The sequence below is a fragment of the Strigops habroptila genome, chromosome 4, assembly GCF_004027225.2.
Source record: "Strigops habroptila isolate Jane chromosome 4, bStrHab1.2.pri, whole genome shotgun sequence".
Classification (NCBI taxonomy): domain Eukaryota; kingdom Metazoa; phylum Chordata; class Aves; order Psittaciformes; family Psittacidae; genus Strigops; species Strigops habroptila.
In genome coordinates, this window is record NC_046358.1 from 51,994,442 (window position 1) to 52,016,361 (window position 21,920).

The window sequence follows — 21,920 nt, forward strand, 5'->3', positions numbered from 1 at the left end:
GAGCAAACTTTCAGTAACAAAGAAAAAGGGGCAAAATCTTTGAATCTACAGATCCTTAACTGGAATGACAGAAATTTCCAACCCCTTACATACCATAATGGTATTTCATACCTGCATGACTGGTATTCCAAGTTTCCATTTGCTACACTAGTGCCAAAAATTATAGGACTACCCTGGTCCTCCTTCCATATGGAAGAGTGTAGTATAACCCATCATTAAAACACGACCACAAAAAAAAGTCCGTAAAAGTCAAAAAGTTCAGACATGAGTTCAAGGGAGAACACAGACAACTAGAAAAGACAGTAAGGGAGACAGGGGCAGGTGATAGAGAGCAGACGATGTGGTGATCACATCTGTGTGCACAACTGACTAAGCGGTCTGGCAACCACCTAACATCTCTTGGAACCCATCAAGCTGCAGAACAGCTGTTTCCAAACTTCAGTACTGGGAAGCTCCAAGGTTTTTTCCACAAATCACTACATGTCATCACTAACCTTTACATTAGCGGTGAGATATCATGAGATTTGCCCCCCATGGTCTCACAAGGCACTGGAGATCCTCTGATCCATATGCACCAGTATGAGATACAGCTGGAACTTAAGGATCCATGTTTCCCACTACCCCATGAACACCCAGACCTAGTCATGCACTATGCTTCTAACTCCTCGCTCCCAACACCCCGAAGTAGCATCAAGAGCTGCTTGTGTCACCCACCACCGCACGGGCACCCACCCAATGATGGGTATGAGGGACTGATCTCACACATTGCCTCTGCCCCAAGCATGTCATGATGGGTGACTACCTCGCACATCGGGGGCCTGCGGCGGCGGGGTCCCCCCCAACGCAGGTGCGCTGGGGGGGACCCCGCCGCCGCAGGCCCCCAGAGACACGTTGAGGAGGCTGCCAGAGCGCTGCCCCGACGCCTCAGCCGCCGTGACAGGGCTGTGGGTCGCCGGTTGTCCCCGCACTGCCGCCGCACGACGCCACGGCGCCCACCTCACGGCGTGACAGCAGCGGAGCCGCGACACCAACCCGCACTGAGCCGTGACAACCCCGGAGGACCCCTCGCCTGACCTCCCCAGGCCTCCCCAGCGCCGGTCGCCGACTTACCCTGCTCGGCGGCGGCCGCTGCCATCCTGCTACCTCCTCCCCTCGCTCGGGAGCTGATGCAACAGCATGCCCGGAAGCATCGCCTCGCCCCGCCCTGCCCCGCCCGCCTCTACGCTACTTCCGACGGGCGCATCGCGTCACCACGGCAACGCGCTCACACCGCCTTCCCGCCAAGGGGGCGGCCATTGAGTGGTCGTCGAGCAGTGCTGCGTCGCGGGGCTGCGCCACAGCCGGGCTCCGCCACAGCCGGGCTCCGCCATAGCCGGGCTCCCCTCGCTGCATCTCCCACCCTCAGAGAAGAAGGTCCAAGACAACCCCAGTTTCTGGCTCAGCCAGGCTTTTATTGCTGTGCTTCAAACATAAGGTTACGAGCATGCCAGTAGAAAGCGAAACACAATTGTTCCGGAAAACAAAGCACGGCGATCTTCTCAAAAACAGCAGCAGCCTCTTCGCTCTTACTGCCTGGTCTCGAAAAAGCATGGTCCTGCCTCACACAAAGGGAAACACGGGTGGGAGCTCCTCGCTCCAAGCTGGCATCTGGCGCCCTGAGTTTAATATCACACAACTCAAAAGACCTTAGTGAACATCACAACCAGAGTCCGTGTTAACACCGACAGTGTTAAATCACTTCCAGCTCCCTGTGTGAAGGTGAGGAGGATACCAAGTCCATGCCACCGCTTCTCCTAGCGGTTTGCTGATGTCCTCATTTAAAGGAAGTTTGTAGACATATATATGTACAAAAGAACATTTTCCAAGTTAGTTGTAAATATTAATCTGCAGCTTCTAACTTACTTATAATATTCTTAGTTTTTAAAGTGTTCAATACATTATGATAAACCCTGGTATCTACTTGCCTTAACTCATCCAGTAGCTTAATAATAGACTGTTTCTCCCCCAGTGTGTTTTTCCAGAGGAGAAGCATCTGATAAGATTGCTCTTCTATATCATTAGGAAAGTTATGAACAATTTTATTAATAGAATTTTCCTCCAGATGTGTTCTCATAAACGGCTTCCATTTTTTCTGTGGTACTTCTTTTATAAAGACCAAAAAGCTATCACTCAGTTCTGAAAGAAAAAACACACAACATGCATCAGCTTAGGGTTTAAAATACAGATTTTTTTCACAGCTAATGTACCTGCTTTTCCATTAATTTTCAGCCAACACATGCACAGACCAAATAGCAGCAGCAAGGTCAGGTTTGGCACCTGAGAAGCTGTGGGACAACTAGGTTTCCTACTGAATTGTCTTGAAAGAAGATAAAAGTATCAGTCTACACAGTGCAAAAGTAGTCTCTTATGACAAGATACCATTCAGTAGAGCTGGTTTTGAGGAAGCTTTCATTGTCCTGCCCATCTTCACTTAAGCATAATAGGCCTACTCAGCAGTAGGCTTTAACCGCTTCACTATGTTACTGGTTAGGTTTGCCATGCCAGGATCAGCATGAGCAAAACCTGTTCCTTGGAGATCCAGCACACCAACTTGCTGGGTAGAGGTAAATGTATGGGGATTCAATGCAGTCTTCCATGTTAGCGGACATTTGACAGAAAGATGTCCTGCTCTGACCTACACCTCACTCATCACGGCAGAGTACACTGCTGCAACGCAGACTTGTTTAAAACACACAAAAATGTTGTACCTTTCTTATTCTTAAAAGCATGACTGCACTATACTCCTGTGCAGAAAAGCCATCCTTTATAAAGTAGAACAATTCACCACAGGGATTACAACCTGTCTCAAAGGTAGTAATAATCCTGTTTCATAATATTTTACAATAAACTGAAAGCCTTATAGCTTTAAGCAATATTCATTGGCCTCCCTACACTACTCCTGAAGTAGACTAAAGTCAACAGGAAAAAAACAAATTCCAAGTACTGCCAATTTAAGGAATACTCACCTTTTTGAGAAAGATCTTTAACAATTATTTGACACTGTGGTTCTCGTATCTGTAATGCAAAGTTGGACCGTTACTCCAGCATATCAGAGCACTTCACTCACAATTTTTCCTGAGCTATTTGATAGCTTACTTCCACAGCACACACCCCAATAAAGGGCAGGGGGGCAGATATCACAGCACAGCTGAAAGTATTTTAATAAAGAAAATCGCAGCCTGAAACAGCCATGCTACTAGCTCCAAAGGGAAGCAACAAGGCAACACATTTGCTGCTATTGCAAAAGAATACCTTCTGAATAAATATTGACCAAGGAGATGAGAGAGGAAGAGCAGGTTAAATGAGGGATTGAAGTTTACTTTCCCAAGGTATCACTTCCCATACTTTCTATTACATCTTTAAGGCAAAGCCTTCTCTTCCCTATCATTCTGCCTGCAAACAGCATCTATGACTCAAGGAATAGTTAAGAACTCATGTAAGATTCTACACCTATCAGAGAAAATATGATGATAACTTCACACATGCACACTTACCGTATGATTTGCTGGCATCCTAACACTTGGGCCGTTAGATGGGCCATTCTGATGAAAAGCAGGATTTTGCCCAGTTTTTGCTGGTAGTGAGGACTCAGCAATCCTCCTCCAGCAACTTTCCACCTGGCACTTCATGCCACACAGGCTGGTGCCCCGCTCAGAGAGTGCAACGCTATTTTCCTCTGGTGATGTGTTTTTCACTTCCAGGTTAACACTGGTTTGCACTTGGCCTTCTGGGCTCTCATCAGAGTTCTCACCCTCTGGGTTGGTTGTGTTGTTTGCAGGTGCCTCCATTTCTGGTAAAATGAGGCTTTCAGTACTGCCCTCAGACTCCTGGAAAGAATAAGAACATATTTCAAGGCCAGGTTGGATGGGGCTTTCAGCAACATGGTCTACTGGATGGTGTCCCTGCCCATGGCAGGGGGTTGGAACTAGATGATCTGTAAGACCCCTTCCAACCCAAACAATGCTAGGATTCTATGATATTTTATATATTTCAGAGGTAAGCCTTCAACGACAGTCCGTAGGAAGAAAACAGAATACCTGAAGTCACCAGATGTCAGAGAAATAATAGGAGAGCTGCTTATTTGGCAAAGTTATAAACACGCAAAAGTTACAGCCTTTATAGACATGGACTTCAAATGGTTTCAGAGCTTAAACTCTCCGCTTTGCTGGCTGTTCTGCTCCCACTGGACTTCAGGATAAGGCTCACAGGCTACCACCACAGCAAACACAGGAAACTTTTCTTTGTGCTTTCATTGACATCTATTGGTGCTTTCTCCTCTCCTAGGTATGGAAAGTATTCACCCTTCCTGAGGCAGGGGGAAATTAAACTGCCGTACCACACCTGAGCTGACTTAACAGCAACAGGGGCCTCAAGCCTATCATTGTATCAAGGCTGATGCTCTCAGAGCTTTTGTTGAGCTGATAACAGCCTATCAACTTCAGGTAAGTGCACTAGCTCGGGCATTTTTTGGCTGGATTAGTTTTTCTGGCACATTCTCAAACTAGAATCAGTTGAAAGGAGCCAGTGAGCACCAGTGCATTTATGAGGGGACAAAGAAGGATGCAGGTGAGGAGAGCTGCATCATTTTTAGCATTGTCGATACATTAAACAAGCATATGGCAGCGAGTACAACTCATTAAGAACAGCACAAGTACAGAGCAGACCGCCATCTATCATACCAGCTAGTGCTAAAACTGGAAAGTGCTAGGAATTTTTTGTTTTTTTTTAATGTAGAAAAGGAGGGCAAGGAGTGACCATTGTTCCAATGGACTTGTGTTTAAGGTACAGTTCCACATGAGCATAAGCCAGTGTGATTTCTGTTTGCACAAGGTCACTGACCAATGCGTGACACCACCATGTGACCAACAGACATAAGCAGGGATGCGAGGGGAACCACCCCATGCATCACACATGCAGTTGCACATCATCGTCGTTGAATCCACTTTGTGTAAGGGTGCAAACAGGTTAAACAAGTTGATCCTATTTATACAGTATAGTTCTTAAACAGGTAACTGAGCAACTGAAGGCACACAGCATGGCTGACTAATAGCTGCTGCTCTATTTTAGAATGAAATAAAGTATCAGCAGTAGGTTTGGGGTTTGGTTGGTTTGTTTTTAAACAACAGTATAAATTCATTGGTACTTCGGAAAGGACAGTGTGTTGGTGCCAAACACCTGGTCCGAGGATTGCATCAGTGTAACTCTCCTTGGCAAATAAGCTTTATGTTACAGTAGCATGAACACTCCAAGTGGGCAGGCATTGCAACTCAAGTCTGTGACAACTCTTACATCAGAGCTAAGCATCACCATACATCAATTTGTGACTGTATTATTCTACCATTTGTTTTTTTATTCAGATTAAAGAGGTGTTAGATTTGCCTATTCCTATGCTACAGCACTTTGACCAGGTTTTCCTTCACATTTCTTTATCAGCTTCTACAAATACATGAAGTACTGTAGATCTGGCCAGTTTGTGGGGGAAGAGAACTCAACAAAAACCTATTGGTGATTCATGTATTTGAGTCACTTATGGACCTTGGGGGGAAAAAAAAAAAGAAAAAGAAGAGTTTAAGGTAATGTTTTAAACTTATCTTTCAGTTCCGTTTCCTCAGTCTTCAAGTGTTTTTGATGTAATTAAGCAGCATTACTTGAAATGTCTACTTAGATTAGACAAGAGCTCACCCATGAAGTGAATAGCGCATGCATTGGATGGTGGACAAGAAAGGCAACAGGAGAAGGTGCTTTACACATGCTACCAGAGGAATACTGGATGCTTTTCTATGGATCCTCATCAGGACAAATGTTTGGTTTACAGCTTGGTGTTACACATCATTAAGTATACTAGGGAAGACTGAGCTCATTTTTGCCTTACTGTGCTGTTGGGAGTGTAGCTTCTTAATAGACTAGCTAAACACAAGCTAGTCATGTATTTATCTTGCAAAGTGCTATACTGGAAATAATCTTTAGACTGGAACAGTAAGGTTCTGAAATAGTGTTTGTCTGCGGAGGCCAGAGTGAACCTAGCTTTAAAGTAGAACATATACCAGCAGCCAGCCCTAGCTTGGTAAACCCTTTTCAAGGGTGCACTTCTGAACTGTTATGCTCAGAGCCCTGAACCCCTTGTCTCATGGGATTCTCTAGGACCAAGAAGTCAGACTGCCAGGTCCTGGTCTGCAGCTTATAGCATAAGCCCAAAGGCAGAAAGACTCAATCACTTCGCTGGATCAAGAGAAGTCAGTCTTATGAACAAATAATATTGTAGTCAAAATGCAAGAGAAGCTAGAGCACCACACAGGCAAGTGATAGCTGATGTTGCCTGGGGCATATACGTGTGAAGCAGCAAAGAACTAAACTGGATCAAGGCGTCAGTTGGAGACGGTTTGAAGTGAAAGCTTGCACTTAGCTATTTTTTTTCCAGTTTCAAAATACCCTGGGCACAGGCTCTGGAATGTTTCCAAGGGAAGTACTGGAAAGGTGGACTGCAGTGGGTACATGCAGCTAATGAACTCATCAGGCCCTTGCTAACTTCTGGCCCTGTGTGATTCACAGCTTGTTGCATCCAGGAACGCATCCTACCAGAGGTCTACAGCGAGACAAAAAAAATTGAGAGCTGTGTATCAGGTACGATTAAGTTGCACAAAACTGAGATGAAATGCTTGATCCATCACACACTTACCAGACCTTTCTCTGCATCTTTAGCAGTTGAAGCAGCTGGAAAAAACAAGATAAGTGTCTAAGAAACTTTTAGGAATTGCAGCAACTTGACCATAGCTGAATTCACACAAGATTTCTATGCACTAGACACATTTGTAACACAAACACAAAAAAGCTCTAACACAAGCCATTTAGTTTTCCTCATCTGTCACACACTTCACAAGAGTACTACCCTTAGCTTCCATCAACAGCACAAACACTGTGCCTTCATACAGGGGATAAAGCATCCCACTTGGTAAGATACAGACCACATGATGCAGTTTGGCTTTTAAGCCACAATTCTGTTCCTCCCTGCTCCCTACCTCTCCCACCTCCAACTTATGCTTCTTAGCATTTTTGTGGGCTATTGCAATACAAGAGAAAAGGCAGAAATTGTCTGTACTGTAATACCATCAGTAAGATGTAATTTGAATAAGTTACCATTCAAAATTCAGAATAACTTTCCATATTATTCTAACTAAACTAGTTACAAAAACACTTTAATATGCAGTAGTGAAAAGAAGTTTCTCAGGAAAACAATTTCCATTTCCACTAAAAAAAAATTCACACAGGACTTTATCAGCCTAATGTTCATGTTAAGAGGCCCAAATGATGAAAGGGCAACAATCGGGGGGAGGGGAGGAGGGGGGGGCGGAATCTCCACAGCCCAACACAGAGAATCAAAGTGGTTAATGATCTAATTAGTTTCTACTTTTTGCCCCATACATCTGAGCTTGTGCCCAGATTTTTCTTCCTCTTTGCCAAAGCAGTGCAAGTAGATAGGAAAAGTCCTTTTAAGGATGTTATGCTGATCTTGCTTTGAAGCAGAGGCATCTGTCAGCAAAGTAAGAAAGCTCACAGTTAATGTATTTCATTTACTGAGCAAAGCTAGTCACCATTATATGAGAGTTAATTAAATTGCGTACTAGATGAACTAGAGCTTAAACTGGTCCAGTATAACACAACGCAAAAACCTAGGACAGCCTTAGTGCATGCTTTGCCTAGTTCTGGAAAGCTTATGGATAGTAATCAAGCAGTTACCTTTATTACACTTTAGATGTCTATGCAGACAGAACAGCAAAAGACCAAGAGCTACCAAACTTATCACAACAAGAATCCAAACATGAGCTGTGCTTCCTGCAAAGGAAAAAGGAATAAAAATCAGTACTGAAGTAGTCTCCAAACAAGATATTCTGAAGCCCAAGTCTTCCCTACTGTCCTAAAGAACAGACCAAGCTCAGTACTAGTACTAGTACAATGACCCAGCTAGCTCATACTGGAAAAGGCACTGGGACTATCAGCTGCCTGGAACACACAAGTACATCACACATCATTATTCCAAAGCAATGGGGCACTTTGTACAGAGCTGTGATACAACTTCTATGAGGCTTTCTGAAGAGACATTTAAGAAAAGGAGGAAAACAAATACACAAAAGATGGCAGCAAGCTTTGGGTGCTATAGTGTTGGTAGCAACAGTTCCTTCTTTAGTCTGGCAAAAGCTATCCACGAGCAGGAGGGAAAGCCACTCCATATGCAGCTTCTCAGACATAGAAAACAAAGAAATCTTTGCACCACCCATAACTTTCAACAGTGTCACTGCTGAAACTTTGAAAACCCTGGCAATAGATGCAGCTTTTCACAGAGTAAGGTTTAAAATAGTTTGTCACTCCAACCTCTTTGAGAGCTTGTCTTTAGCAAGTAATTCCCAAACCAAAATACAGAAGCTCTTAAATATGTCACAGCAGTACAACCCCTGTTTTACAGGCTGCTCTGGTGTCATTAGCCTAAAGCCAGCAGCCCAACAAACCAAGCCAAGCGGTATTTGTGTACCAGACCTTGATCAGGTAAGCCGCATCCTAGGTCCATAGTAGCATTGCAAGCCTGCACAATCTCTTTCCCTTCCGGACACCTGAAGTGGATGGCAACACAGGGTTGTATCTCTATTTCCAGAGCAATATGCAGCTCTGCCCAGGCCCAATCTTTTTTGGGCAGAGCTTAGAGACATGAAGAGAACATGTATAAACAGATAACTTTGTTAGAAGTGCACCTTTAAACAACCCAAGATAATACTACAAGATTAAATAGAAGCAAAACAAGTAAAGCTCATGTATCTTAGCTTCTAAGGGGCAGGGAAAAACCCCACAAAGTAGATGCATTATTCATGCACAGTTAGTTTCCTTCAGCAGGTGGCTCTACCTCCTGAAATTTTGGACTGGCTGCTACGAAGCTCATTCAATTGTGTACGTGAGACAGCAATAATCTGAAAACATGAAAAGGGTAAGTTTACGGCCACAAGCAACAAGCACCACAATACCAAAATCTGTACCATTCTAGGCCTCAACCTCACACATGTTGAAATCTAAAATTTAAATTCATGAATAATGCCATTTGGCTTCAGGGCAATTACTTACTGCCTAATAACATGTGTTAGGTATTGGCACAGATTGGGCCACAACTCTAAACATTCCCTAGAAGGAAACCAGTCACTTTTATTCATTAAACTTACATTGTACTGCATTTATGACATATTTCACAGTCCTCGGCAGGGCAGAAATACCCTTGTTTGCATCGGCATTCAGTATCATGTGTTGGAGTACAGGGTCTCAAAATTGTCTGATCTAAAAATAAAATACAAGTTACAAAAGTTGTGACTCTTTATAACTGTGTAAAAACTATACCCAGGCCATAAAGGCAATTTATAAGTTCAATATTCTCAATCACTGGAAGCACAAAAAAACATAGGACCAGGTTTCCCACATTAAAAAGGGGGGAAAGGGTTAAGGTTTCAAAGTTGATTTTGGTACCATCTTTGCACTGTCTGCACGACAAGCATTCTTCCAAGCCATTCTCATGGGCGGTATAACCCACTCCGTCGGTGCAAGGCATACATATTCCTCTCGAATGCGGAGCACTGCAGTGCTGAGCAACATAAGTACCTGTGGAAGAGGAGAATCGGCAGCAGCAGCGGTCTCAAGGGATCATTTCAGAGGCAAAGGACTGCAACAGGATGTTACAACACAAAGCCAGTTTTTATGAAAGTTCAACCCCCTCCTCACAAGTGAGCAGTGTGCCACGTGAAGTGAGCGGCACAGCAGGGTCAGGAGAGGCACATTTGCCGCTCAGATAGGGAGTGGCGGCAAACGAGGCATCCAGCCAGGTCTCCGCTGGGACACATGTAGGGACCAGGATGACGCATAGTCAGCGTCATCCATAGCCAGCGCCATCCTCCCTGAAGGAGCACATGGAGAATTGCCTGTAACACCCTCTCTTCTCCTTTGTCTGAAGGATCTCTAAATACACCCGATAGCCCCCCCCAGTACAGTAAGGGCAGCGTGCTGCTTGGCACAGAGCTTGTGAACTCTGCACACATTGAGCAAGGGGGGGGAAGCAAAGGCAAAACAAAGTTTTACCTCCAGATACAGAAATATCAGAAATCCACAAGGCCCCTTTCTCTAAGAAAGAAAAAAACCCCCCACACCCCCCCCCCCCAAAAAAAAAGAAACCCCACAACCACCAAAAATTAACAAAACCCATAAAAACCCAACAAACAAAACATACTACAGAAAAATTCGACTTTGAACACTTCGTCCTCGGCAGCAGCATGCAGAGGTTTCCTGGCTCACTGCCAAGGCACATCTCCCAGTCATCACCTATTGCACAAGGGGCTTCAAAATAGAGCCTTTGCCTGAACAGCTCCAACCAGGCTTACACATTCACCAGATTCAACGTAAAAACCAACAGTGACGCAGTCACCTCCAGCGGGGGAAAAACCATGTCTGGTATCAGCTATAACTGCTAGAGGTCTTACCTGCTGGACAAGATACACAGCAGTGACCTTCGGCTAAGTACTCTCCGTCCCCACAGTGCTCTGCTCCTCGGGTTCCAGGCATTACCAGCATCATAACCTACAGCGGAAACAAGCAAGTGCTGGAGTGATTCATACTCCCAGGACACGATAACCATCTCGGGGAGATGTTCCTGTGAAGACTTGAAAACACATTCAGAAGTTCATGAGAAGCCACAAAGGAAACCCAAACTAATTTCTGCTAAGTGTGCCGCTCTCCGCAGTAACTGCAATCACAAAACTGGGGTTAGGGCAGTGGCTGCCAGGGTTTAGACAATTGTTGCCCTAGATCCCCACCTTGGTTTTAAACTATTTTTACCAATTCACTGCAATTGAACTTCAGAGGCCGAGACCTTGCGCTAGGAATTCATTTCTCCCTCCTCTCGCCTTGTTAATCCAGGAGGATCAGCGTTCGTCTTTCTCCAGCAAAATGGAGGAAACGCCCCACAGACCTCATCCAACATTTCTCACTGGCACTGTAATCTTCAGCAGAAGGCGCGCAAGTTGAGTCACTAACCAAAGTAACTTACTGTGGCCACAGGAACATTAGGAACTCGTTAGTTTTTTAATTTTATTCTGATTTTAAGAGCCCTGCGGCCGCCCGCCCCTCTCCGGCACCCAGGTGCGAGGCGGCCAGTGCGGGGCTCGCTCAGGTGCCGCGGGCTCCGGGCCACCACTGCACACCGCTGAGAGAAAGGGGTGAAGCGGAGCAGGAGGCGGAGAAGGAACGGCGGCGGAACCCCTCGCCGCTAATTGCCATCGGCGGCCAGTTTCTAAGCTGAAACCAAGAGTCCCCGCTCCCCGGCTCCCGCAGCTCCGCTCTTTCAACTCTCTGCCAGGGGCACGGAAAGTCTTTCACACAATCGTAGAGTTGAGAAAACCACCGATTTCCCAAGCAGATGACGTGAGGGCTATTAATGAGCTCACTCCCGGCTTGTAGCTTTCTTTTTTTTCCGAAAAGCAGCGCGGGGACAGCTGACACTTGCCCCCACCCCGTGGGGTGCAGGTGGTCCTGCACCCCGCAGCCCCGGGCGGGGTTCACCCCCGCGGCAGCTGCGCTTCCTCGCCCTAAGTTTAAGGGAGTGGTTATTAACTTAGGATTCCTGAAACTAAAGGCAACAGGAAAAAAAGAGTTAAGGCAAGTTACCAAAATCCTTTGAGGCAGAAAAGAGCCCGCGAGGCTCCTCCACGGTACATTTTGCTGCGGCCAGGTACCAGCTTCACTGGCGACGAGCAAGGGGAGGACGAGCCCCCGCTCGCAAACAGCGACCCCGGCCACAGATGCCCTCTCCTCCCCCGGCGTGGCGCAGCACGACCCCGGCACTCACCAGCAGCAGCAGCAGCGGCGGCGGCGGCGGCGGCGGCAGGCCCACAGTCCCTCCAGCTGCCATAGCCGCACCTGGCTCCCTAAGGCGCTGCGCTCCGCCCCGCACTCAGCACAGCCACAAGCCCGTCCCCCGCCGCTTTATAGCCGCCGTCGGGGGCGCGAACCGCGCCCGCCCTCCGCCCCCGGGCCTCAGAGCCCTCGTGCGGGCAGAAGCGGGCGGTGTCGCGGTTTAGGCCCGTCCGGATAGGAAAGAGAATCTTAAGAATGAAACCCGCGGGTTGAGATAAGAACAGTCCAGTAACTAAAGTATAATATAGAACTACTACTACCACCAATAATAATAATGATAAGGGAAATAGCACGGGGAGAGAATATAAAACTAAAAAGGGAAAGGAAAAAAACCCAATAGACACAGGTGATGCACAGATTGCTCACCACCCGCTGGCGGATACCCAGCCCGACTCGAGCAGCAATCTACCCTTCCGGGTAACTCCCCCCAGTTTATATACCGGGCATGACGTGCTGTGGTATGGAATACCGCTTTGGCTAGTTTGAGTCAGGTGTCCTGTCTCTGCTTCCTCCCGGCTTCTTGGGCCCCTCCTTACTGGCAGAGCATGAGACTGAAAAGCCCTTGATCAGGGTAAGTGCTACTGAGCAACAACTAAAATGTCTGTAAACACGTAAAACATTATCGAGAACAGCACTGTTCTCAGACTAAAGCCGAAACACAGCACAGTACCAGATACTAGGAAAGAGAAAAATAACCATTACAGCTGAACCCAGGACAGACGAGTAGGGAATGTGTGTCCCAACAGCATACTGCCCACTCATGGGGGTCAAAGAGCCCCACATCATGCCTTAGGAGATGCAAAACCCAGTCCCATGTTTTGCACATACTAAAAGCAGGAGGAAACCACATTAGGAAATGGTCCAATTCATATCTCCCCACCCAAAGCTCACATGCTGCCACTGGGCCTTTCATCCGCCATGTGCACGTAACTGGCATGTAAGAACATTCCCCTCCAGATGTTGAAATTGGATTAAAATTAATAGCACAAGGATTTATAGATTGTTCCTTTCTGGATTATTTTTAATTCCCTGTGGCAGCGGCAGTAAATGTAGGAAACTCCTCCTCTACTGATGCATAATTAGTTTATGTAGGTTAATAGTTTCTTTCATTGAACTGCTCCTCTCATGGTAACAGCATTTGCTTTATTTAACTGCAGTAACAAGTCCCAGTGAAATCCCTGTGGGTGTGTAGCTTGTTAAAACAGAATTGATCCAAAGAATTTCAAGCATTCGCTTTGCAGTGAAGGTAAAGCTCCTGAAGGCTTCCTCTTCAGCACTGCTTCTCTTTGGTTCAGGTGGGTTTAGGGATTTATTTTTCATTTTTTAGTAACTTTCTCAAACCCAGAACACATTTGCACCCAAGAGATGTAAATGTCCCTATGGCAGAGGCGAGGGTCCGAGCAGTAACTGAAATACATGGTCCAGAAGGGGGCTGTGTGATGAGGAAGGCTGTGCTGACAGCCGGAGACATGTGACCTGCTGAAGCATTCAAAGGGAGATTTAGGCAGGAAAGTAGCAGACGTGTTTGCACAGCATTAGGAGCAAATGCTTCCAACGTGCCTATGGGACCCTGCGTAGCCACACAGATGTTACTAGTGGCTTGACATTCCTTCACAGGCAGAGGCCGGGGGACCCCCTCTCACGGAGTGTTAGACCATGTGAGGCACGGGTCAGACTTCCTCAGCAAGGAGTGACTGGGATGATGTCCTTCAAACAGGCACCTGACAAGGATCGAGAACGCTGACGTTCTTTAAGGATGCTTCCTCAGGGATGAAGAATTCTTTGGCTTTCTGGAGACTTTTGCTAATAGCAAAGTCACTCTCACCTGTTATTATTTGTTACTTTTTCTCTTGAATGTTGGTTTCTGGATAGCAGCTCTTATTCCATCTGTTTATGTCAGAGAGATGTGGTTCTTTCCATGGAACTATCTATTCTCTAGCATCAAGTTACCTCCTTAATATAAAAGGTTTTATAATCCCAAGTCTGTACATTTACATGTACAACAAGGAAAATCACGGCAACCACTTTTCTTTCTATTTTGAGGAAGATGCTACAATTAGAAAACACGGCAAATATGAGCCAGAGGGTGTCAAAATGCTAATGCCGTTCTAACTTGGGGCCTATGTCTGAGACTCTTGAAGACCTTTTCCTGTAGCTTTTCCTCTAAAAAAGCATGGCCTAAGGGATGTTTACTTGTAAAACACTATAAAACACAAACTTGAGTTCAAACACTCAAATAATTTGTCAGATAGACAGCCACTGAAAGTTGTGTGTAGTTTTATTTCAACATATCAAGCACAGGGTTCCCCTAACTGGGGAATACGATGAGGAATGTACTTAAAAATTGGAAACATTTACATTGAAAGATAGCCCAGACTGGCACCACCACTAAGTATTTTAAGGCTGTATATATAGCAGTACTTACCACTTGGAACTACTTCAGGCCAGAAAAGAAAGGCTTAGTATTGTCCGCAGTCTACAGAAAATATTGCAAATCTTTTAAAAATGGTGTAAAATAGGAAGACTATTAACAGAGTTGAAGAACGCAGTGGCAAAACCCTTCCTCCTTCCTGACCTTTGACAATAAATGTGCCTACGACCAAACACACGTACACCTACATCATTCCCATCCTTCTCACCTATCCCGGGGCAGTGGATTCCTCTATACAACGCTAGTGTGTGATACTATAAAACAGCCATATAGCAAATAATAACAATAACAATAAGTGACTAGGTTTTATGAACAGGCATGTCTGATGCTACACTCGATGGGCCTGATCCCGGACACCAGTCAGCTCTGTAAACAAACGAGGAGCTTTCACCACAGACTTCCCATTTCCTAAAGAGGAATGGCTCTAGGAAATCGTGCATATTTACAGTTTCCGTGGAATGGAAAATAAAACACATCCTGAGGTCCCATTCTGTGTGTGCTGACAAAACAGATCATGACTTAATATCCTGGGGGTGGATTGTTTTGGACCAAGTGTGCTCCCTCCCATAATCAAAGGCAGTCGGACAGGCACCGTAGACATGGGTTCTTTACAGGTCCACAGCTGCACTGTCTCACTCAAACAGCTATGACCCCAGCTGGCATGACCTTTCCAAAATGCTGGGGTGTTTACCATTTTGAAGGTAGCAATACTGTTGGGTAGTTATTAATTGCATCAGAAAATGACAAGACATAGAAAACAAATTGCACAATTAAAGCTACATTTGGCTTCAGCATTAAGGCCCATACAGGTTAAGAGGTCCTTGAAGATGTACATGTAAAAGGCAAAAATCACATAATCTGCAGGAACAAAGTTTTGCAGGTTCCTAGGTCCCTTTTTAACCTCGTTTTTCAACTTCTTCCACCTCTGCCGTGTTGGTTCTAAAGTGCTTTGATGCCTCACTGGGCTCCTTGCGCGAGTGACCCCCCTCCTGCAGCCAGTAATCATTATTGCTGCCAAACGTAGTGATTTTATTTGAAGATATAATTAATGAATAGTTGACACGTAAGAAAGATGCAGAGGAGAAACCAACAGCGAGAGTCCAGGAAGAAGCTTTCAGAAGAAACTTTCTTGTGGAAGGACTTCTTGTTCAGAGCACTGAGGTTTCTGGAAAAGAAAGCAGCATGTTTATTTGTGTGTCAGAGGGAGGTGTGCAGTCACACCTGTGCACATACTCAGAGCTTCCACACCAAGAAGGATTCCCGTACTTCAGAGACACCCTCAAGGGTACAGCACTGCACCCCGCAGACTTTACATCTTTTTGACAGAAAGATAAGTACTTGTGGCTGCTGCTGGATCAGGCAGAGCATGCTGGATGGCATGAGAAGGTGTAAGGGCAGGAACCCCAAGAAATCTCTTCGTGTGGGCCCCACTCACAAACCTATGCCCTAACTTTCCCAAATAAAAGAACTTGCTTTGGCCACACCCAAGAGCAGCAGAAGAAAGCTAAAGACATATTAGCAATGGCTCTGGCATTCAGAAACAGTGGGCCTCAAGTGATCCCACTCCAGTGAAGCCTTGGGAGGGCTGGATAATATTCCTCATGCAGAGGGGAATCAGCAGGGCTCCCTGGAGCAGATGTAGCACTTAATACCTTCCCTGCCCTCCCCACAGGAGTCTGCAGGGCAAAGCCCTTTGCCAGCAGTAGGTTAAGCAGGTGTGCTCACTGCTTTCCTCAGACAGCAACTAGCCATTTATACAAAAAGCAGGAATTCAGTGCTTTTCACCCATGGAGCCCAGTTTTCAGGCCACATGCCAGCATCTCTGCAGCAAATGGAGCAAATTCATAACATACTTGACGAGAAGAGAGACCCCATGCCTTCCTGCCTGGCACAGATTTATTGAGAGCCAGGACCTGGCCCAGCCCCTCCCAACTTCTGCAGCTGTTTTGCAGTTGGGAGTGCCAAGAGATGCTTAACATGCTGAGGCGATGCTTTCTGCCTCATAAAGAGTCTTTATGAGGAAGAGATTTCCTCACTGTTTCAAGTAGGGGGTGGGTTTCCCATTACGGTATGTTAACAGGTTACTTACTGAAACACCCCTGCAGCTGATAAGGTGGCGGAGTTAAATGCCACAAGCTATTTTTAGCTCATTAAGATCATTGATTTGATGAGATAAATTGGGTACCTGTGTATGTCCTGTTGGGCTCTCTGTAGGGATAAGACGGCTGAATGAATTTCCTTCAGGTGATTCATTTCTTTCCCACACTGAGCGCACAGGCTTTCAAACCCTGCGGCAAAGTATTGAAGGACATTGTTTTGCATCACCAACTCTGGTTCACCGAGCAAATGGCTGGCTGTGATCAAACTGACACAGCCAGAAGGGACACTTTCAGAAGTAAGCATGGGGAGAAGGAGACAGGGGACAGGATCTTCCACCTTGAAGACCCAAGTCAGCGGAACAGGTCCTGTGACACTAAGGGCTCTTTTTCAGCTCTCAGAAAACAATTTTTGCAGCATGCTCCCTAGCTGAGGGGAGGAGAATGAAGTGCTCACACCTGCCCCCATCTCTGAAACATTCAAAGTCACCCCCAACAAAGGCTGAGAAAGGGAATGAGAAACTAAGCCTGCTTCCTGTCTGTTGACTGGAATGTCAGTGTATTTTTCCAACATGTTTGTACCAGGAGCTGGGAAACCCTTGTTGGCATGGATAGTGTAAGGCAGAAAGAGAAGCAGGAGGTACAGAGAACAAAACATTTTCTGTGTTTGCCTGGGGGCTATTGGGCCCACAGTATTAATAGGGCCAGGAAATGTCCCAGGGCTGGCATTAGGAATGAGGTTCTGAGGGAACAACATTAAAGCCTGACCCAGTGATACCCAAATACTTGCCATCATCATCTGAGAACTCCTGCACTGACTCCGGTGTCGAACAGCTGCTCTCTGTGTTCTGGCTATGGTTGGATGGCTGGTCGCTGGTCTTGCGGCGCCTGCAGTCTTTGGCAGACCTCTGGATAAAAAAGAGGGATTAAAAGAGACTTGGTCACTGTCAAATCGAAGACTCTTGTGTTTGGCTTTAAACAAAATAATTCAGGGTGCTGGGAAATATCTGAGAGATTGCAAAGTTTGATTGCTTTCTCAGCAACTCCTAGTAGTTGGACTCCTGGCAGCTACTTAAGGGTATTTTACGCCCTGTACAGAAGCATTTTCTCAAATGATAACATCCCTAAGACACCCCGTACAAATTATTTTTGTAGCTTTAACTGACACATACTAGTGATGAACTTTATACTTTTCTTGCTGAGTTGTACGTCTACCAACCAGATACATAAGAGAAAGGACAAAAAGAATAAAAATATAGAATAAAATTTCCTGGGGAAGATTTTTCAGATGGTGCCTGAAGTATTTAAACATCACAGAACTTTTATGCTCAACTTCTTGATGCACTTTGGAAAGTTTCTCCCTACCTCTCAGACAGGTAAACCAAACACATTGATTCAAACTTTTCACTGGAGGATCGAAAAGCAGTTATGAACCTCAACTTTGCCATTGTTCCAGAGACATTCAGATTTGGGGTATTATAAAAGAAAAGTCTATGTACACACTAAGATATGAGTTCTTCAGTGTAATATGGGCTATGCAGTTCTGCATTTACGAAGTGTTTCATGAATGACATGCATTACTCCAAAGATGACTGCAATGTTTAATGAACATGCATTGTTCATTAATGCAATATTTAATCCCTGTTTAAGGGAAAGGATAGAGAGAGGTTTCTTGTCTTGCCTAAGAGGAAGTGATAAAGGCAGATGGCAAAGACCAAAACTAAAGTTGCAGGATCTCAGTTGTGTTCTCCAAAACCTTGCTCGCACCCTCACTATGGGAAGTTTTCTGCTTTGGAAACACTGAACAGTGAAGTTCAGCTCAGTCATGTGCAAAACCCAGTATGAGTCACTGTCACTAACATGGGTGGAAAAAAAAGCCAAAACAGATAGGATACATCAACCAAGAATCGTAATTACTTGGAGTTAACAATAGTATAATATTGCAGGTCTACAGTCATAAGCTATATTATCCCAAACTGAACCTTTCAGCCTATGCTGTGCTTACATGAAAATGCTGCAGAAAAGGGCTGTGTATCTCAACAATCATATTCTATTCCCTAAACCAGGCTTTTTACCTTGTGCCGTGTAATTTGATTGTTTATGCATGTTGTTTTGTGGTTTGACATCCTTGTGGATAACTGTCTTTCCATGGTCTGAAGTATTCCATTCTTCTCAAATTGGGCAATGTCGTTCAAAGGATCCCAAGGTCTTAAACTTTTGAAGTCAAAGGAAAAAAACATCAGAAAAGCAAGAATCCCATACCAGGTGTGTTAAGAGCAATACACTAATTCTGCATGCATCAGGGCAGGCACCCATCTCTGGCAGTAACCAGAGTTTCCACAGATGCAGTGTGAGGACTAACAAACACTTCCCTCTACATTCACAGTTCCTAGCAATAAATGAGGGGGGTTCAGTCTCCAGAGGCCTCACCCTTCTTGCCAGGGGAGGAGAGACAGTTGTCAACTCTGCTTATACAGTGCAGAAAATCTCTGCAAAATGATTCTACACTTGACTGCAGCAATAGGGATTTCTACCAATGGCATAGCAGATTTTCCATTGCCAAGCCCTCATTTCCAGCTATTCCCAATTAGTATCAGCAATATGTATTCTAATAGTGACATAGAACTGAGAAAGAGCAAACCAAGGCATAGTTTGGGGAATGACAGGACTGGAACTGCAGGTCTGTAACCTTGCTTTGCACCCCCTGGGGACTCAAGCAGTGAGGCCTGTTCACAATCCCCACCCCACCACTCACTCCTCATATTTGTAGTGCCATTCGTTAGTCGTGGCGTCATGCCGGAAGAGCAGCGGTTTCCATTCTGTGCCATTCTCCCTCCGCTCCCGGGCAGCATTCCTCTGCTCCTCTTCTAGCACAAATTTTTCCTGTGTTGCCCTGTTTTGATCACCTTTGTTTATTGCACTGGTAACGTGCTGCCAAAGCCTAGGAATAAACAGGGAAGCGAGTTAAAATACCTTAAAACCAACAATGCATTCTGCCAGCTCAAACCTTAGAGTTGACACTTTTCTGGTCTATTGATACTCCAGAAGAACTGTAAATTAAAGGAACGTTATAAGAATGGCAACACTGAATGCTGTATACAATGATCTGCTGAAGAACAGGGGAACCTTCCCTTAGATAACATCACCTACAATGTTCATTAAAATCTTCAGTGCTGTCTGAGTTATAAGATAGTCATACTCAATTCATTGAGGTCAGTGGCCTCTTCAGAAGTGACCGATCTATAATGGAGAGTTTGTGATCTTCCTCGCCCTTTCAATCACTTATGTTTTGGAGACTTTGTATTAATGTCTACCCTTGAAACACAGGCTTTGTATTTGAAGTTTAGAAGCTCTGGAAAACTAATTCATGTGCACAGCTTGCAGCTGCACATGCGATGTTGTACTTCTATATCGGATTAGCAACCAGATCTGTAGGAAGCTAATGCAGTCTGCAAGAAATGGAGATGTACATGCGCTCACAAACTGCAAGCACGAACACAGGCTTTCACTAACACTTGTTTTCAGCTGCCAAAAGATACATGATCTGTTACATGGTGTCTCACTAAGCCTCTGCCCAGAGGAGAGGATCTAGTTTTTACACAAGAAAAATCATTACTTCTTTTTTTACTGTAGCCGAGCTGTGATACGCCTCTCCACAGTTCTTCTAATCAGAGCACTCTAATCTTCATTTCAGACTGGAAGTACTTCTGAGATTAGCAGCTAGCCCTCCCAAAACACTACCCAGTGGTTTAGCAGTTAGAATAGGCACGGGAGATCAAGGCTGTTCCAGTATTCCCAGCTCCACAAAACATCAGTCCTCCATTTAGAAGATGAATAAATTACTGCATTTAAATTGGAGCTTGCTGTGAAACTCTTAACTTAAAAAGGATACCAACGCTTTCATTATATTTCTATCATCATATGTTAATACAACACTTCCAAAAAAGCAGTCTCTTAGATAATTAGCTGAAGGCAGAGGAACACCTTCCTGTCCTTTTTGACAAGTCACTCCCATTTTCCTGTGTATGGATCTTTTCTCCCAGAAACAAAGGCAGGAAACTCAGTTTAAACTCAAAGTCATGGGGGTGGGGAGGGAGGAGTGAAAATAACAGTCTGAGAAAATACTGTTATGGTGTAAAAAGTCAGTCCTAAGGAATGAGATGGTGTAAAGAGCGAGTCCTCTAATTCCAAGAACCTCAGAGGGACATGCACAAAATCATCTGACAAGGGCAAATTACTCCATCAAGATCTGCATGTGTCAGACAAGGAGATCCTCCATGGTGAGCTGCATAATGGTATGAGAGTCAGAGATTCTTCAGCACTTGTGAAGATAGGTGATTTTCAGCACTACAGGAAAGACTAAGCAATTCAGGCAGAACATAACCTGGATTAGATGGTAATTTATTCATGCAACTGTCAGCATAATAAGGAGCTCAGTGGAATGTCTGTTAGGGATCTCTAGATTTTTCCATTTGCCTCCTTCCCCTGGATGCATGTATCATTACTGATCTCTGCTGCGGCAAAGGGATTCAGCTCTCGCAGTACCGTGGTAAATAGAGAAATGGAGATTTTTGGTCCAGAAGACCAAGATTTCTCATCTCCTTTAAAAGAATCTTCTTAGAAGATTAACAGAGACACGTGCTGCAGTCTGCTCTGCTCTGTGGCATCTGCATGAGTATAAGTTACAAATACAGACTTTATTGCCCATAATGTCCACTGCTGGCCAGAACAAACTAAATGTTCCTGTGTTTTTATTTCCATGCAATCCCTTTCTTTACCCATAAAAACGGGAATCTTCTTAGTATGATTTAATGCAACACCAAAATTAGATGCCCACAGAGAAGTGTAATGTAATGCAGAGCCAGGTAGCAAACTGCATGTATTGGCTTGGGATGTTAGCTGGAACTCGCTAACCATACTGGTGAGATGGCAGGACTAGTTGGTTTGAAGCCAGTGCCACATGATGTTGCTCTAGTTGTTCTTGCTCAAGAACTGGCCTGGGGACAGTCACTGCATCATGTAGTCATTCCTTCCATTTCATAAGTATTGTGCCAGGACTATATTTATAGGTAATCTAGATTACCCTAAAAAACCTGGTGCAGACTTCATTGGAGATCTCATCTGAGATTATGAGGCAGGGTTAAATATATTTTTAATTACATTCCCTCACAAAATCCTGTTATGTGGTTCAAACTACTGCTCTGCTCATGCCAGGGCTTTCCACATGATTCCTGCATCTAGTTTAGGAACTTGTGGTTGAAACAACCCTGCTTAACAAGACATCCAACCTCAGATTGACATCTTGCCCTTCCATAAAATGTTCCAGCAGTTAGAAAGATTCTGTTTGTAATCTTTGGAGTCCAGGGAGACTTGTTATTTTAGCAGATAAAATGTAGCCTCCACTATGTCTCAGCCCAGCT

At 45.0% G+C, this 21,920-nt stretch overlaps 3 protein-coding genes across 10 annotated transcripts in view; all 3 read right to left on the minus strand.

The window, feature by feature from the left end:
- The window catches only part of CARS1 (cysteinyl-tRNA synthetase 1), a 35,960-nt gene extending 34,767 nt beyond the window's left edge, over positions 1-1,193 (minus strand). Inside the window, exon 1 of one of the 2 annotated variants that reach the window (XM_030485283.1) lies at positions 1,111-1,193. In XM_030485283.1, coding sequence (XP_030341143.1) covers positions 1,111-1,135 — 25 coding nt within the window. In that variant the 5' untranslated portion in view covers positions 1,136-1,193. The remainder of the gene's footprint in view (positions 1-1,110) is intronic. The other variant, XM_030485285.1, reaches the window with a different exon arrangement.
- Positions 1,194-1,426: 233 nt separating this feature from the next.
- On the minus strand, positions 1,427-12,017 carry LOC115607703 (tumor necrosis factor receptor superfamily member 10B-like). Of its 3 annotated transcripts, XM_030485293.1 has the most exons (11): positions 11,906-12,017; positions 10,542-10,638; positions 9,538-9,669; positions 9,240-9,351; positions 8,569-8,642; positions 7,774-7,869; positions 6,716-6,750; positions 6,587-6,622; positions 3,534-3,866; positions 3,006-3,054; positions 1,427-2,175 (listed from the first exon to the last, which is right to left on the minus strand). In XM_030485293.1, exons 1-11 carry the CDS (start codon positions 11,966-11,968, stop codon positions 1,880-1,882), a joined length of 1,323 nt encoding a protein of 440 aa, XP_030341153.1. In that variant the 5' UTR covers positions 11,969-12,017; the 3' UTR covers positions 1,427-1,879. The 3 variants fall into 3 exon arrangements, with proteins under 3 accessions (XP_030341153.1, XP_030341154.1, XP_030341155.1); XM_030485294.1 differs by lacking the exon at positions 6,587-6,622; XM_030485295.1 differs by lacking the exons at positions 6,587-6,622; positions 10,542-10,638; positions 11,906-12,017 and having other exon boundaries at positions 9,538-10,179.
- Positions 12,018-14,233: 2,216 nt separating this feature from the next.
- Positions 14,234-21,920, minus strand: part of OSBPL5 (oxysterol binding protein like 5) — a 179,470-nt gene continuing 171,783 nt past the window's right edge. For all 5 annotated transcript variants that reach the window (XM_030484015.1, XM_030484018.1, XM_030484017.1 and 2 more), the window contains exons 18-22: positions 19,256-19,441; positions 18,576-18,714; positions 17,291-17,408; positions 16,590-16,692; positions 14,234-15,569 (exon numbers count right to left, since the gene is read on the minus strand). In XM_030484015.1, coding sequence (XP_030339875.1) covers positions 15,434-15,569; positions 16,590-16,692; positions 17,291-17,408; positions 18,576-18,714; positions 19,256-19,441 — 682 coding nt within the window. In that variant the 3' untranslated portion in view covers positions 14,234-15,433. The remainder of the gene's footprint in view (positions 15,570-16,589; positions 16,693-17,290; positions 17,409-18,575; positions 18,715-19,255; positions 19,442-21,920) is intronic.